At 30.0% G+C, this 17,063-nt stretch overlaps 1 protein-coding gene across 3 annotated transcripts in view; it reads left to right on the top strand.

The window, feature by feature from the left end:
- Positions 1-12,396, top strand: part of LOC117178077 (ATP-binding cassette sub-family A member 17-like) — a 61,945-nt gene extending 49,549 nt beyond the window's left edge. For all 3 annotated transcript variants that reach the window (XM_033369306.1, XM_033369307.1, XM_033369305.1), the window contains 5 exons: positions 1,100-1,368; positions 1,445-1,592; positions 5,430-5,640; positions 5,859-6,072; positions 12,100-12,396. In XM_033369306.1, coding sequence (XP_033225197.1) covers positions 1,100-1,368; positions 1,445-1,592; positions 5,430-5,640; positions 5,859-6,072; positions 12,100-12,264 — 1,007 coding nt within the window. In that variant the 3' untranslated portion in view covers positions 12,265-12,396. The remainder of the gene's footprint in view (positions 1-1,099; positions 1,369-1,444; positions 1,593-5,429; positions 5,641-5,858; positions 6,073-12,099) is intronic.
- The last annotated feature ends 4,667 nt before the right edge of the window (positions 12,397-17,063 follow it).

The raw sequence follows: 17,063 nt of genomic DNA, 5'->3' as shown, positions 1-17,063 counted from the left end.
TATCAGCCTTGGAGGAGATTATGTTGAGAAATAAAAAAAAAAAAATTCTTAAAAACGTTGTTTTTCTTGGTCAGGCCTGAAACTTATCAATCCACCCTCGTATGGTCCCGGAGAATATACTACTTCCTATAGGACAGGCTGGGTCACGAGGGATAGGTGAGGTCCCTTGGAATAGTTAAGATCTAGAGGGATGTAGGGCATCTCATGGAAAAGTTAAAGTCCGTAATATGGGCAGAGTCTCGTAGGAAATTTTGGCTTCCGAGGGATTGTGGGAGTATCTAAAGATAGATTATTTCCCTAGAATAGGTAAGATCCAAAGAGATAAATGAGGTCTTGTAGGATCGATTGGATTCGGTGGATTAGGAAGGTTCCGTAAAATAGTTTAGGCCCTGAGGGATAGCAGAGGTTTTTAAAATGTGAAGTGTCGACGAATAGTTGGTATCACGTTTGATAGGGAAGTCCCGTAGGACATGCGATGACCGATCGAATAAGTTGGGTCACATGGAAAAAGTTGACTCCTGAGTTGACTCCTGAGTTGGTTCCAGGTGGATAATTAGGGCCAATTGAGATAAGAAGTCCCAAGGGATTAGGTGGGTCGCGAGAGATAAGTGGGATTTTCATAGGATAGGTAGGGTTTTGCAAGGGGCTAGTCACTGAAAAATCTCAGATTGCCGCAATAAATATCTTGAGAGAACTCTTTGAGGAACTCTTGGAACTCTTACAAATCTTTGAAATCTTTCGCCAAGTAGTTTTGGAAAGCTCAACACTCCCGGCAATCTCAAAGAAATCTTAGAACTCTCTATACGAATTCGATTGAGACTGCGACATTTCTAGTTTCAAAATTCTTAGATTTCTTCGTGAGTAGCTCCTCGGGGTTTTGTGGGATTTGGGATTTCCATCGCATACGTTGCGTCCTTTAGGATAGGTTGCGTTCCAAATGTCAGGAGGGAAATGGGCATGGGGTATGTGGGTTTCGGGCAGATTTTTAGACACCCGACCGTAAATATAAGGGTCTTGCCCTGGGCTATAAGGGCCTTGAAATAAGTAAATAATTAAATATCTGAATCTTTTACTAATGAATAAATTCTAATGTCCTCAGAAGCTTCCAAGAAAGATAACAAGTTGTTGTCGGACGCCATTCATGAGGGTGAAAATACATTCCTACTACATGAGTTAAGTAAATATTACAAATCGAAGCCAATTGTATCAGACGTTAGTTTTTCCGTCAAATCTGGCGAATGCTTTGGATTACTTGGAGTGAATGGTGCAGGCAAAAGTACAATTTTCAGAATACTCACTGGCGAAGAACTTCCAAATAAAGGGGACATGTTTTTAGGAGAAAAAGACATATTCACTGAAAAAAGAGAGGTAACTTGTTTTACCACACATTTTCTAATATAGCAGGTATCTTAAACTTGGATACAATAAGTTATTTTTAATACAGTATCTTTCAAAAATGGGCTATTGTCCTCAAAATACAGCCCTAATTGATTCACTTAATGTAAGAGACCATCTGAGATTATTTGCATTCATTAGAGGAGTTCCAAAACATCAAGTTGATTCTAAAGTTGAAGAGTGGATTAATAGACTTAGTAAGTATTGACGCATGTCCAATAAAAATAAAAAATTTTAGGTATACAAACTCTACACCAGAAATTTCTTCCTTTTGTTTAAAAAAAATACTGCCACAAAATTTGACTTATTTATGAGAAATTATTTACAGCTTCCACTAAAACGTTTTATGTCTAAAAATAAATTTAGTTATAAATCACCATTTTTAAATGCAAATTGAAGGGGGTCTTCTACGTATGAACTTTCGAAAAATCGATTTTTATTGTTGTTGCATATATCGAATCTAGAAGTCCTTAGAAATATGCCCCATGAAGGATTTTGCGAGATACACTTTAGTTAATGAGTACTGTAACGCCATTCGCGGACGCTACCGGTGGTTTCACGCGCCTCTGCGGCAGGCGCTCACGGCGGCACTCATACCAAAAAATCAGTCCTTTTTTCGACATGAGTGTCAGTTTTTTAGTGTTTTCCGAGTTTGTTCTCCTTGATGAGGAAAGGGAACTCTACGGTCCTGATATAGCCGATTGAATCGTAAGTTTTACTAAGTTATACCTCGTAATATATATTTAAACGCGTTTTCCTGAAAGTCGTATTTTTTTATAAGTTTTGGCAAAGGTTCTTCTAAGCTACTTGGAATTTCGGAAGTTTCTCATCTGAAATTATTCGGCAAACATGTCACTAATTTTAGACACGAGCTTTTTTGAACAAGTTTTTTTATTTAATTCTTACAGCCTTTTTTACCTGAAAAGAATTGTCGATCAAAATTTTTTTTATTCAAAAGCCGACTCTAGGCCTCCAGTCCATGCACCAGAACGGCTGGATTACGGAATGGCCACATGAACTGGAATGACGGTAACCCGGAATAACCGGAACACCAATCACAGAGCACTTCCGGCAAAATGAAAAAGTGCTTATAAAAGGCAAAAAAAAACATTCTTCATTATTATGTGTAGTTTTTTGCATATAATTCTGAAACATAGGCATAAAATTTTGGCACATACGTAGACGACTCCCTTAAGGCTAAAAAATTATTTTTTCCATCAACAGTATTTGTTATTCATTTAAGAATATACCTTTAATTTTATGAAACAACCCTTAAGTCTACGCTGAATAATTGTAAATTTGATCATATTTCTATTCACTTTCATTTATCTGAATTGAATTTGAATTATTTGGATTTTAAAAATGTCCCTACATTCATAATTGATCCTGAATTTTTTTGGAATTCTCCTGAATTCACTTAATTGTAATCAATTTAATGAGATTTTTTAGTTTCTTTTAATTTACAATATTTCTGTTTAAACTTACCTTGCATTCTTAAGCATTTGATCTAAGTTCTTTGGAAATCCCTTGATTTTTTAAATTTACTCCAAACTTAATAAGTGCAATGAAGTTTATCCAATTCTTCTGATTTTTCTTATATAAATACCTCTAAATTTACTTGAATTTGATTTAATTCACGCTTTTTTTATGTGTTTTGTTTAAATTTCTTTTTCAAATTCACTTTAATTATGTTAAATGTTCCCTGAATACTGTTCGTTCCTATTTTACTTAATTTAATTAAAGTTTTTTTATTTTTTAAATTTCGTTCAATTTACTCAAATTCTTAAGAATTTTACCAACTTCTCCTGAATTACCTTTAATACTAGTATTTTACAGAAATTCATCAAATTTTTTTTCATTTTTTCCCATTCATTTAGATTCATTTGAATGTTATTTAAATTCGTTTAAATTTACCATGAATTCGTATACATTCAATAGAAATATCATAAACTGAAAAGAACATTAGTTGCATAATGGGTTAAATAAACACAAGTTTATCCACCATACTGATAAGTTTTTGAGGTCGCTGAATCCGAATCTGAATCTGAAGTCCGTTTGGCCCCATCAGGTCAGGATCAAGTTCAATTAATGGTCAAAATAGAGAAAACCATTGAATCGGAGAAAATCTCTACTCACATACGTTTTTGGGGTCGCTGAATCGAAATCCGGGGGCAGTTTGACCGTAATAGAAAAGCAATGGATGTGAGATTACCTTTTCTCTCATACGTTTTTGGGTTCTCTGAAACCGAATCCAGGGTCAGATTGACCCCATCAGTTAAGGGTCAAGCTCAAGTGAAGGTAAAAATCATAGATAAGCATTGAGTCGGCATGAACCACTACTTTAAGACGTTTTTGGGGTCGCTAAATCTGAATGCGGGATCATTTTTATTCAATCAGGTCAGGATAAAGGTCATCCTAAGGTCAAAATTGAGACATCGGGGTGACCTTTATACCAACCTGATGGGGTAAAAATGACCCCGAATTCAGTTTAAGCGACTCCAAAGACGTCCAAAAGTAGTATCTCAAGTTGATTCAATGGTTTTTCTCATTTTGTCCATAACTTGACATTGATCCTGATCTTATCGTATCAAAAGAACCCCGGATTCGGATGCATCTACCCCTAAAGCATCTGAGAGTAGAGATTTTATTAATCCAATGATTTTCTTCATTTTGACCTTCACTTCACCTTGATTCTGACCTGATGGGATTAAACTAACCTCGGGTTCGGTTTCCGCGACCCCAAAAACGTCTGAGAGAAGAGGTTTTACCTATTCCATTTCTATAGAGAATATTGTCGTCATATTATGGAAAAAAATCTGTGTATAAGGTAAGTGTGCCACCCAGTGGGCACAAAATTTGGCGACGTCTTTACGACATCGTTACGAAATCTTTACGACAACTTTACTACATCCTATGTCCATGTCGTTTCGCTGTCTTTACGATGTCGTAAAGACATCGTCAGATGATGCGACTTATTTGCGATATCGTAAAGACAGCGAAACGACATTTACATAGGATGTCGTAAAGTTGTCATAAAGATGTCGTAACGATGTCGTAAAGACGTCGCTAAATTTTGTTCCCACTGGGCAGTTATCGGAAGCTGAAGGCGAATTTCAGATTTCAAAAGCTTAAAAAACTATATTTAACATATTTAAAGCTTAAGAAATGAGTTTTATCGAATAAAGCGTACCTTTAGGAAGGTAAATTACTTATTACTTGTAACATATTCTATTAGAATGAATATTATAAGAAGTTAGAAGTTATAAATACGAGAATGCATGGGTTATCGGCAAGTCAGAAATCTGGCTGTTTCAGTTATCGGCACTTCGATGTGTGAGTGATCGGCAATAGCGTTTGGGAAAAAACATTTTTATTGAGAACGAAGAACACAACAGCTTACTATATTTAAAATACTGCCCATCTGCCGACAACCCATGCATTGACGAAGACCGGCACATTTACCTTATTAGTTGAAGACAAACATGTTTGACGGCTACTTCAGACTATTCATTGTAATGATATTACACATTGTTTGTATTCTAAGCCCGGTAATATCTCAAAAAAAAATTTTGTTTCATAACATGTAGGGCTTATTTCCTAATGAATAGGAAATAATTTCTATAAATAACAAATATTGTTAACCTCTAATTGTTATTTTCCAAAAACCCAAAACTATGAAAATTCATTTTCCGACGTAAAACGAACTAGTGGATCTACTAAACAAATTTTTAAATAAAAGAAAATTCATGATGGTGTTTTTCACCAAAAGAAAGAAATTTAGTTGGTATCGTTTGCACAATTTAAAACCACATATTTAATATTTTGCTCTACGGCATTGCCAATTTTGATCAAAAATATCAAATTAAGGGCCCGGATCAAAGAACCGATTATAACTTTATTGCCCTAGGAGTTGAATTCAAGTAAAGCTCAGGGGATCCTTACTTTCGACGCCAGAAAGTTCTACCCATTTTTGATGTGGGCCTTTAATTAGGCATATTGCATATTTCTTTCCGTAATTATATTAATATTTTTAGATTTGAGTGAATGTGCTTCTCGTCCAAGCGCGACATATAGTGTAGGAAACAAAAGATGTTTAAGCATTGCAATGGCTTTTATTGGTCAACCTGATTTAGTATTATTGGATGAGCCCACGACTGGGGTTGATCCTGCCTCTCGAAAATCACTTTGGAATATGATTAAATCGTTTTTAAGATCCGGACAATCAGTTATACTTACGTCCCAAAGGTAAATATTAAACGGAAATTCAACAATTAGCGTCCAAATAATTAAATTTTTGAAAACAATTATCTTTATCAATTAGAGAGCTGATTGTCGAAATTTTGGAGTTAACTAACTAGCGCAGCTCGGTTCTCACATTCAGTGAGCCGGTGAGAGCCGAGCTGAGTTCGTCAGCTAACTTCAAAGAAACGTTAATCTAATTCTGCTTCATGTTTATCATACAGTATGGAAGAATGTGAAGCCTTGTGTAACCGACTAGCCATAATGTCAAAAGGTCGTCTTGTCTGTATTGGACCAACTCAAAAATTGAAAGAGCGTTTTGGCCATGGTTATAACATACATATAGAATTAAACCTTGAACGAACACAAGCTGAAACGGAAGCTATAAAAACTGATATTGAAAATGCTTTAAATTGTGAACTTGGAGACGAACATGTGGTAAGATTTGAATAATTAAAGAATATTTTAGATATTTAACGTAGTGGTACCAAAAATCATATCTCTGAAAAAAATAGTTTTTCTATGATTGTAAGAATCAAGATAATAATATTGAAGATTTTAAAGAAATCTGTATTATCATCAGAGGCAGTTACCATTGACCAGTCTAGATGTCATTCTACCATCTGTTCAAATAACAGAAAATACTTAACGTCATTTCTGACTAGATGGAAAATATGTTTTAGATTTTTAAATTAAATTTTTCTGAAAAAGATCTAACTTCGCTCCACTGGGAAATGAAACAAAACACGGAACTTCCGATTGCCGATCGGGTGCTGTATTGTCATCCGAGGTTGTTACCATCGATCAGTGTCGATTAGGATGGTCCAAAAATGCATTGCAAATTTTGTTTACTCTAGAGGGCAAGACCCTCCCCCCTCCCCTCCAATTTTCCATTTCCGGAGAAAGAAAATCCGTAATTTTTACGAAATTCAAATAATAACACGTGCAACCGGGCACTTGAAAATCCCATCTATTTAACATGGGGAAATTTAGAATTTTCGAAAAATTGAACTCATGTTCCAAGGTTTCATCGAAACGTGCCAAACTTGCCAAACGTCTTTCTCATACAAATCGTTACTAATGGAATATTTATATATTTTTCATGATTTCTCAAATCATTTTTAATTGTTTAAACAAATATAAATTATTCAAAAAATTATGCATTCCCAAAAAATGTACAAAATAGTCATATTTTCTAATTGAAATGCAATATTTTGTAATTTTTTAGAGTAGTACATTTATCTAAAAAAATAATATAATTATTTAAACAGGAGGAAATTTGAAGAAAAAAATGATTACTAATTGTGTAAACAATAACATAAAGCTTTTACCAGAATCTGCTACTCCTCGAAATCATTTCAACATTTTGTTAAACTCAGAAAATACGATTTTAAAAGTATTTTTGAAAAAGTAATTATTTAAACAAATTATGTTTGTTTTAACAATTCAAACGTGGTGAATGTATTCTTTCTGCACACTATACATTCAGAAACCTAATTCTATGTATTCTATTTTATTTTATTTCATTTTTTTAGTTATCGAAAAAACTGCATGAGTAAATAAAGATTGTTTAATCAAATTTAAATTTATTTAACATTAAAAGTAACGTATCAAAATTATGTAATTATTTAACAAAACGTAGCATGGAATACTAATTTGAAAAGAAAATTAATGTCTCTGGCTCAATTTTTAAAAATTTTGCAAATAAACAATAATTAGTTGTTTCAATAATTAACTGATGTTTTTTCTTAATATGCTACTCCAAACAATGACCAAATATTGCATTGAAATCGGTAAATGCGATTACTTTTTACGTTTTTTGGGAATAATGCGTAATGATTTATATAAAAAAGACGACAGAAATTGCTAAAAATTAACAATAATACGTAAAAAAGTAGTTCTTTTTTGTCATATTCAGGTCGCTGCAGAGAGGATTAGGGTGGGTTAAAAATAAAATTTATACTTATGGTTTTATTTCGTAGTCACTCCTCTTTAATCCCTAAAAACTTTGGCACGTTTCGAAGAAACCCTAGAAGATAAGTTCAATTTTTCGAAAATTTAAAATTTCCCTATGTTAGTTAAATAGCACTTTGAAGTTCCCGTTGGAAAATTCTGTTATTCGAATTTCGAATAAAAATACGGATTTTTTTCTCTGGAAATGGAAAATTTTGAAGGGGGGGGGGTGTCTTGTCTTGTAGCTCGAAAAGCTTAAACCAGTGGGCACAAAATTTGGCGACGTCTTCACGACATCGTTACGACATCTTTACGACAACTTTACGACATCCTATATCCATGTCGTTTCGGTGTCTTCGCGATGTCGTAAAGACATCGTCAGATCATACAACTTATTTGCGATATCGTAAAGACACCTTAATGACATGGACATAGAATGTCGCAAAATTGTCGTAACGATGTCGTAACGATGTCGTAAAGACGTCGCCAAACTTTGTGCCCACTGGGTTGTGTTTCCATTACTGAGACGGTAATTTTCACCGTGTTTTTATTAAATGTCGCAGTATTGTGTTAGTTATATATTTAAAAAATTGTTTATAAGACAAACCCTTCCTGTTCGATTGATTATTTATTCAAAAAAAGTTGTTAAAAGTAGTTTATTGAAATCTCAAATTCTAACCTCAAAGTTTGCCAACTGCTTAGATAAGTAATATAATAGTAACTCATAAATTTAATTTTTCAATGAAAATTAGCAAGTATGCATTAAAATTCAATATAATAGATTTATATGAAATATTAATAAGATTCATATTATCGATTAACTTTTTAAGATAAATTAAGTAAATTAACTTTTCTGTTAAAAATTTATTTTTTCAAATTAAAAATGTAACTGTTTCGAAGAAAACTTGTCTTTTTAAATTGAAAATTTAACAGTTTGGTTAAAAAAAATTGTTATCTTTCGACTGAAAAATGTTTTTTTTTATTAACATTTGAACTATTTTCTTGAAAATTCGTCTTTTTGGTTCGAAAACGTATCTTTTCAATTATAAATCTCATCTTTCTTAAGCAAAAATGCAACTGTGATTGAAAATTAATCTGTTCAGGTGGAGGCTTCAGCAGTTTGATTGGAAATTTGTTTCTTTTTTTAAAAATTAATTGGACTGTTTTCAATATATAATCAAAATCTTTTTTTGGTTGAAACATCAACTATTATATTTTTTGATCAGAATTGAACTTTTTTGGTTACCCTAATACTTCAATTTTCTAAATAATTCTTGAATTTTGAAATAAAAAAGACTAATTTTCTAGCAAAAAAGATTAATTCTTATCAAAAAATAGAATAGTTTATATTTCAAACAAAAAATGTTTCAATTATCAATTAAACATGACATTATTTTTTAACTAAATAAGATTTTTTATTAAAAACTGAAAAATATTTCAACTAAATTGTTGAATTTTCTACCATAATAATATTATTTCCAACAAAACAGTTCCAGTTTTTCTAAAAGAATGTAATTCATGATTGAAATGATAAATTTTCGAATCGAAAAGACAAATTTTCGACAAAATAGTTGAAATATTAATCAAAAAAGATTTTTAGTCAATACAATTTTCAACCAAAAAATAATGTTGATTGTTTCAATACTTTTTTCAATTTATGTATTAACTTGAATTAAGATGAATTCTAATTCAAAATTTACTACTAAACAGTTTAATTTTCCAGTAAATCAGAAATATTAATCTATAATATTAAATTTTAATGCGTACTTACTAATTTTATTGAACCATTTAATTTATGAGTTATTATTAACTGACTTACAGAAGTAATTGGCAAAATTTGAGGTTAGAATTAGAGGTTTCAATAAACTACTTTAAACAACTTTTTTAGAATAAATAATTAAACGGTAATCGTAATCCATTCCTGCTTTTTAATGTATTCTGTAATAAATTATAAGTAAATTGTGCCATTGTTTTTTAATTTGTTGTGAAGCAAATTTATTGTGAGTTATGTCTGTATTTTTTTTTAATTTCAGCTCGTAATTTGGGCGTAATCGATTTATCAAAGAAATTTCCATAAACTATTTATTTGCAAAAAGAAGTAATCAACAATTAAATTTTCTGAAAACTATGGGTGGGATATTGTTGAATTGATGCACACCTGACGACTGTGCAACATCTTTTTATTTTCGTGACTTCACAAAAAATAGCTTACCCACTTCAGCAATTTTGACTCTTCGCTCTGCTCGGAGCGAAGCACAAAAATCTTTTTTCACGCAAATTTAATTTGAAAATATTGAAGATGTAATTTTGAATGAAATACATTGTTTTTAATAAAGGAACGGTAAAACTTGGTTTTTTAACATTTATTTGAACCATTTTTTTGCATAATCAATTTTTTCATACCATCGCGTCATACCAAATCCCTAGAGGACCGCATGAACAGAACGGTTACGCAATTGATGGACCGTACGTTTACCACATAGGAGAACTCACCTCTTACTTGGTCCGCTAGGACATATTTTCAACCGTTTTTACAATTATTCGCAATTTCACATAGAACTCAATACTTTTTTTATTTTTGCATGCATTTGAATTTATTTATTTGTACTTATTCAATGTTAAAAAATGTTAACTGAAAATATGTTTGAGCTCCGTTACACCAGCCCCCTCCCCTCCACCCGCTTTTAATTTTCAGGTTTTCTATAGCCTACTGAATTGCGCCTCAAATGCGCTCAAATGCTCCACCGATAAGAAATTTTGCGTCACAAAACTGTAGGAGTAATATAAGTTGTTATGCGGGGGGGGGGGGGGTAGCGTCACGCTATCATCTACCATTTGAAAAATTAAAGTTTAAATCACGTTACCTTGAAGACCTTAAAATGCATTCATATGCGCCATAAAGAAAAAATTTTGCGCCACATTGATAACCGTGTTTTCGGCACTCAAAATGGGGGAGCTGACTTCATTTTTCTAAACTAATGACATTTTTTCAATTTTATCATAGCTATCTGTCATAACTTCAAATGCGCTCCAATGCACCACCACTAAAAAATACTGCACTATCTAATTAACAAAGATATCATATTTCGAGGGGAGTGCAGTGTAACGCAGATATTAAATCTTCAACTGTGATATTAAATATAAAGTTGCGGACATGGATTCATTCGTCTTCAAATGCGCTTATCTGGGCTATAAATTTTTTTTTTTTAATTTTGAAAATTGCCCAAGATATGGAGGTCACAAAATTTACGAAGTGATAACTAACAAAAATGTAGCTAAAAACTTTTTCTTTATGGCGCATATGAGCGTATTTGAGACCCCATAGGAAACTTCCTTCGTCAATACGGATTAAACATTTTTTATTTTGTTGATCATCACTTCATGAAATTTATTGACCTCCATATCTTGGGGAATTTTCAAGATCTTCAACAAAATTTTATAGCGCATATGAGAGCGTTTGAAGACGAATGAATCCATGTCCGCTACTTTATATTGCACCTCACTGTTGAAGATTTAACACCTGCATTACACTGCCCCCCCCCCCCCCCCCCCCCCCCCCAATTATGATATCTTTGTTAATTAGCTTGCGCAAATTTTTTGAGTGGTGGGGCATTAGAACACATTTCAAGTTATGAAAGATAGCTATGATAATTTGGATAATTTGGTTATCAATGTGGCGCAATATATTTTCTTTATGGCGCATATGAGCGCATTTGAAAATCTTTAAGGTTATATGATTTAAACCTTGACTTTTCAAATTGAGGGATAACGTGACACTAGCCCCTCGCTATACACCTGATATAACTCCTACAGTTTTTTGCCGCAAATTTTTTATCGGTGGCGCATTTGAGCGAATTTGAGGCGCAATTCAGTGGGCTATAGAAAATCCGAAAATTATTACTGACCTATATGTTTGCGCAATATTGAACGTCAGGTTCTCGCACACAGCTTTTAATTTTTAATACATGAATAAATACAAATACATAAATATAATGGTTCAAAAAGGTAAAAAGCTTATTGAGTTGTATGTGAAATTGTTAATAAATGTAAAAACGGAAAAAAATGTCCTAGTGGATCCGCGTGATCACGTAACTGGAGGTCCATATGGTCCTCTAAGGATTTTTAAAAAAATATTTGAATTGCAATAAATAATTACTTCTTTTTGCGGGGAAAATATTCTCTACAAGTATAGTGCTTTCGATTTTAAAGTAATTTTTTCTATACCCGAATCGTTGAAACAACTTTTTTAAATAGCAGCATTAAAAAAAAAAACTACCATTTATGAAAAATTGGTCAGAAGCGACAGTGAAAACAAATTCATTTACAAAAATTATGATTAAAATCATTATTTATCGTAAGCTTAAAACATTTTCAAAATAATAATTTTCTTTCATAATAAATGACTGATAATATGAGAGAAAACTTTTTTTTAGTGACCTGATTTTCGGCCCGACAACAACCGTAAATTTATTTTTGAAATTAAATTAATGAAGTATTATTTTATTATTTCAGGGATATATGACTTTCTTTGTCACTAATTCTGAGACACCTTGGAAGACAATGTATGAGTTAATGAATGGATTAAAATATAAGTATCCCTGTATAGTAGATTTTACCATACTTTCAGCTACTTTGGAACAAGTCTTTCTACGATTCGCAAAAGCTGATATACATTAGTTCCTTGTTTTCCAGTAATACATTGGTCGAAAAAGAGATGTACTTATTAAGAAATGCTTCCAGTGTTAATTTCAGATATTTAAGGTCGTTTAGCATAATATGTATGTGTAAATAAATCTTATACTGTCGTAACGGTTGATGTTAAAATTGGTATTTATACATTACACGATATCCCATGCCCTTTCAAAATTTGCAAGGAACTTTTAATATTTTGTAAATAATAAAGATGGTACTTAATTTTTCAAAAAGTTTAAATTTAATCATTGAAAAACACCATCCTTTTCAATGAATACACTGAAAAAAACTGTTCTTAAATCATGTAAATGTTACTTGATTCAAGTCAATCGCAGGTACGAATGGGGACGATAAAATATGAGTTTGTTCCAAATAAATAAATACTTGCTACCGTATGCTTGGAACAAGCGTACATTTTCTTCATCTGAGAGAATGTATTCTTAGATAGAATATCGCATTTTATTATTCTAAAACTTTATTGTGCTACTTCATATAGAAATGTATCATTTCTGATACACTTCAAGAATACATTTTCTTAATATAAGAATTTGAAGGATCGGATCAATAGAATGAGCCTCAACTGAACACTATTTCTCAATGAAAAAAAAAATTATTTTTGAAATTATTATTATATATTCTTCATTTTTTAAATTATGAAAACACGTAATTCTCGAACACTATTACTTAAAAATATAATCGCACGCTTAATCTCTTTCTAAAATCGCACTCCACGAGGATTCGAACCCTACCTAAACTACCTAAACTAGTGTCCTAAACCGCGCGCTCTACCGACTTCGCTATCGAAGCACTTGGATCTCGGTGAGAAAATCTCCATTAAGAATTTCAAGGCAGTGTCGTACGAAGTCGTGTGGTGAGCCTTAACTATCGTCAAACTAAACATTGTGGAACTCAATGTTTCTTTTAAGAAAACGTCTTTCTGATGATACTTGGAAATTTTCGAGAGACTTTAATATACCATTTTTTATTTATAAAAATTTTAGAATTGAATTTTACTTATTTCAAAAAAGACTCTATACTTTTGCTTTCTTAATATATTTAAAAATGTTATAAAATATCTCAAAGTAATAAACAATAAACAAAAATTCTCAATAAAATGTGCAGTTTTAAATTTATCCAACTCTTTTATTGTATATAATACTCTCTTACTCAATTTTTAATGAAAAATAAAATTTCTTAACAATAATATAAAACATGTGAAAAAGCGAAGTAAGTTTCACTTATTTAACAAGGGACTTCACACTTGTTGTTTCTAAATATTTAAAACGCTTAAAAACGACCCAAAGGTAATGAATAATAAAGAAAAGTTGCATGTACAAAAATTCTTTAATAACATCAATGACAAAAAATAATGTTCCGCTATTCGAAAATTTACATAAACCACAAAGTTTTTAATCTATCGAATGCTTGGATGATGCATAATTTACTAAGATTTGAATATGGAATTGCTTTTCTAAAACAACAATTTAAAATATGCAAAAAATAATTGAACTTCACTTATTTTACAAAGGCCTCAATACTTTTTTCTTTAAAAATTTAATCCGCTTAAAAACGATCTAAAGCTTATAAAAAATTAATAACTTTTGAGTTGAAAAACGCTTTAATAACCTCAGTGAGAAATAAATATTTTCTGATTTTTAAAAACCTCTGTAACACGCACAGTTTTCGATTTATTTAATTCTTTTATAGTACTTTTTAATTCAGTTTTTAATTTAAAATAACAATTCCAAACAAAATAATTTAAAATATGTAAAAAAGAATTGATCGCTAGTTTAAATATTACCCATTTAAAAAAGTGCTCGATATTTTATTTTTATTTCAAGCTTAAAATACTGCTAAATTAGAAGAAAAAAGAATTCTGTAAAGAAACGTTTGGTGCAAGAACTTGCAGGTTAAAAGTGATAGGGTCTCACGGTGGTCGTATGGAAAATATTTATTTGCTTTCTCCTTGCATTCTCAATTCATTTATTTGAAAAAATTCTAATTGTCAATTTTTTAATTATTCTTTCATAAAATGAAATGCATTCTCAATAAACGTTTTAAACATGTTATTGAATTTACTTGGATCAAGAATTTTGTTCGAGTTTTAGTTACTTATCATGAGAATATAATATTCCTAATTCAATATTTTATTCAACTTCACGCAAATAAGTATACTGAAATAAATTAACTCAATAGTGTTTTGCTTAGAGTAAATATATTCTTGATTCAAATATTCTTGTAAAAGGAAAATACTTGCTTCTTTCAAGTAAAATCAGCCAAGTAAATTAGCCTACTTGATTCACTGCAAAATTTTTGCAGTGTAGTTTATTTTTTAAGTTTAATTGTTTTTAAGATTATATCAGTATAATTATCCTAAGATTCTTGAGTAAATATAAAAATATTTTTAAAGAGTTTAGATATTTTTAATCAAAATTTAAACAAAAAGATCATTTTCAACTAAATAGTTGAATCGTCAGCCAGAAAAAATTAATTTTCCAAAAGATTCCAAACGGAAGTTGAAAAAAAATTAGTTTAGAACAAGTTTTGTCACGATTTGTGATGGACGGGGGAGGGGGGTTATTAACGAATCTTGAATGTGACATTGCATATTGAAAATATAAATGTGAATGACAATTTTTTTAAATACTTAAAGAATATTAACTAATAAAACCTAATAAAAATATCCAACTATTTTACGTTAATAGTTCATTTTTTTAAATTACAAAGTATAATATTATATTTTTGGTTCAGAATTAATCTCGTTTGGTTAAAAAATATACTATTAAATAATTTAATTATTTCATTATTGTTTTGAAAATAATTTGTTTTTAGTTGAAAATTCAACAATTTTATTGAAGATTTATGTATTTTGTTGCAATTTGTCTTTTTAGGTATAAAATTCATCTTTTTGATTGAAAATTGGGCTGGTTGGTTAAAAGTTCAAGTTCTTTCTTAAAAATTAATTTTATGAGTTCAAGATCCATCCCTTTAGTTGAGAATTAATTGTTTGACAGCAAATTTAATTATTTTTATTGTTGATTAAAAATCAATCGCTTTAGTTGAAAGTTAAACTATTTACTTAAAAATTTATCTATTTTGCTGTAAATTCAATTTTTTGTTAGAGAATTGGCTTTTAGATTGAAAATTCAGCTGCTTGGTTGAAAGTTAAATTACTTTTTAGGAAATTAATTTTTTGGATGAAGATTTATCTCTTTGGTTTAAAATTTAACCATTCTATTTTTAGAAATTTATTTTACTTTTTTTAATCATCTGTTAATTTCCATGTTGAACTATCTTGTTACAAAAAAAGTTTTCTTCAGGGAAGTCATTTTAAATTATTATTCTAAATTAAAATATTTTTGTTTCATTTTTTTTCAATTTTCATTTTTTTTTGTAAAGTTATGTTTTCGGTTGCAAATGTATCCTTTCTAAGTTTAAAATTAAACTTTTTGGTAGAAAATGCATGTGTTTTATTTAAATTATTCTTTTTGGCCAGCAAATTAATCTTTTTTCAAAAAATAGTTTTTTGAACTAAATATTTGAAGATTCCATTTCTGGTGTAAAAATATCTTTTTCAGTTGAAAGTTCAATTATTTCATTTAAAATTCATTTTTCTTGATGAAAAATTCATCTTTTATGGTAGAAAAATTAAAATCAAGTTTCTTGGTTAGAAATGAACTTTTTCAAAATCAGGAGAGAAAAAAATTGTTCATTATTCAAGCCAAAATAGTCGATTTTCAAGGGAAAAGAATTACTTTTTTTGATTTGTCCCTTTGGATTAAAAACTCATATTTCTTGGTTGAAAATTAAACTTCTTTTGTTTAAGATTTAGTTAATTTTTTGAAAATTCAACAACTTTCTTTTAAAAAAACACTCTTTTTAGTAGGAAATTAAACTAGTTGGTTTAAAATGAACTTTTTTGTTGAAAATTTATATTTTACGATTGGAAATTCAGCTTTTTTATAGACAATTCTTCTTTTTGTCTTAAAAATTCAACAATTTGTTAAAAAATTAAATTATGCGCTTCAAAATTACCTTTATTTTATTTCAACGATTTTCGTAAAGTCATCTTTTCTTCGTGGAAAATTTAACTGTATTCATATAAATTCGTCCTAATTGAATTAAAAATTCATATTTATTGATTATAAATAAACTTTTTTGGTTAATGATTTAATTATTTTGTTTAAAATTCAAAACTTTGGTAAAAAAAATCATTCTTTTGTAGAAAATTAAACTATTTGGTTTAAAATTAACTTTGAAAACGTATTGATTTTCTAAAATAATATTTTCTTTGGGTTCGACACAGCAGAAAAAATAAAGTGTCCTCAAATTCGCATGTAAGAAATATAATCAGGATTTTATTTATTTATAAAATATAAATCAAAATAAGTGACAAAAATATTCACGTGGAATAATCTAGCGATCGTTATCTTTTCTCTTTTTATGACACATAGGTCTCTCTTAATTTCTATCTTGCCGGTCTTTATCCTGTATTTGGTGATATTATCACAAAAGAGTATTCTAAATTAGGCATTCTTTGTGGCTGAAAATTTAAGCATTTGTTTGAAAATTAACTTTTTTCTTGAAAATTCGTATTCTTTATGGAAAATTTATATTTATTATTATATTTATATTTATATTATATATTATGTAGAAAATTCATATTTTTTAGTTGAAAATTCAGCTGTTTTGTCGAAAATTCACATTTTTGGATTGGAAATTTTTAATTTTTAATTTAAAATTTTATTTTATTTTATTTTATTTTATTTTATTTTATTTTATTT

The sequence above is a fragment of the Belonocnema kinseyi genome, chromosome 8 (assembly GCF_010883055.1).
Source record: "Belonocnema kinseyi isolate 2016_QV_RU_SX_M_011 chromosome 8, B_treatae_v1, whole genome shotgun sequence".
Classification (NCBI taxonomy): domain Eukaryota; kingdom Metazoa; phylum Arthropoda; class Insecta; order Hymenoptera; family Cynipidae; genus Belonocnema; species Belonocnema kinseyi.
This window is presented reverse-complemented; position numbering and strand designations above follow the sequence as displayed.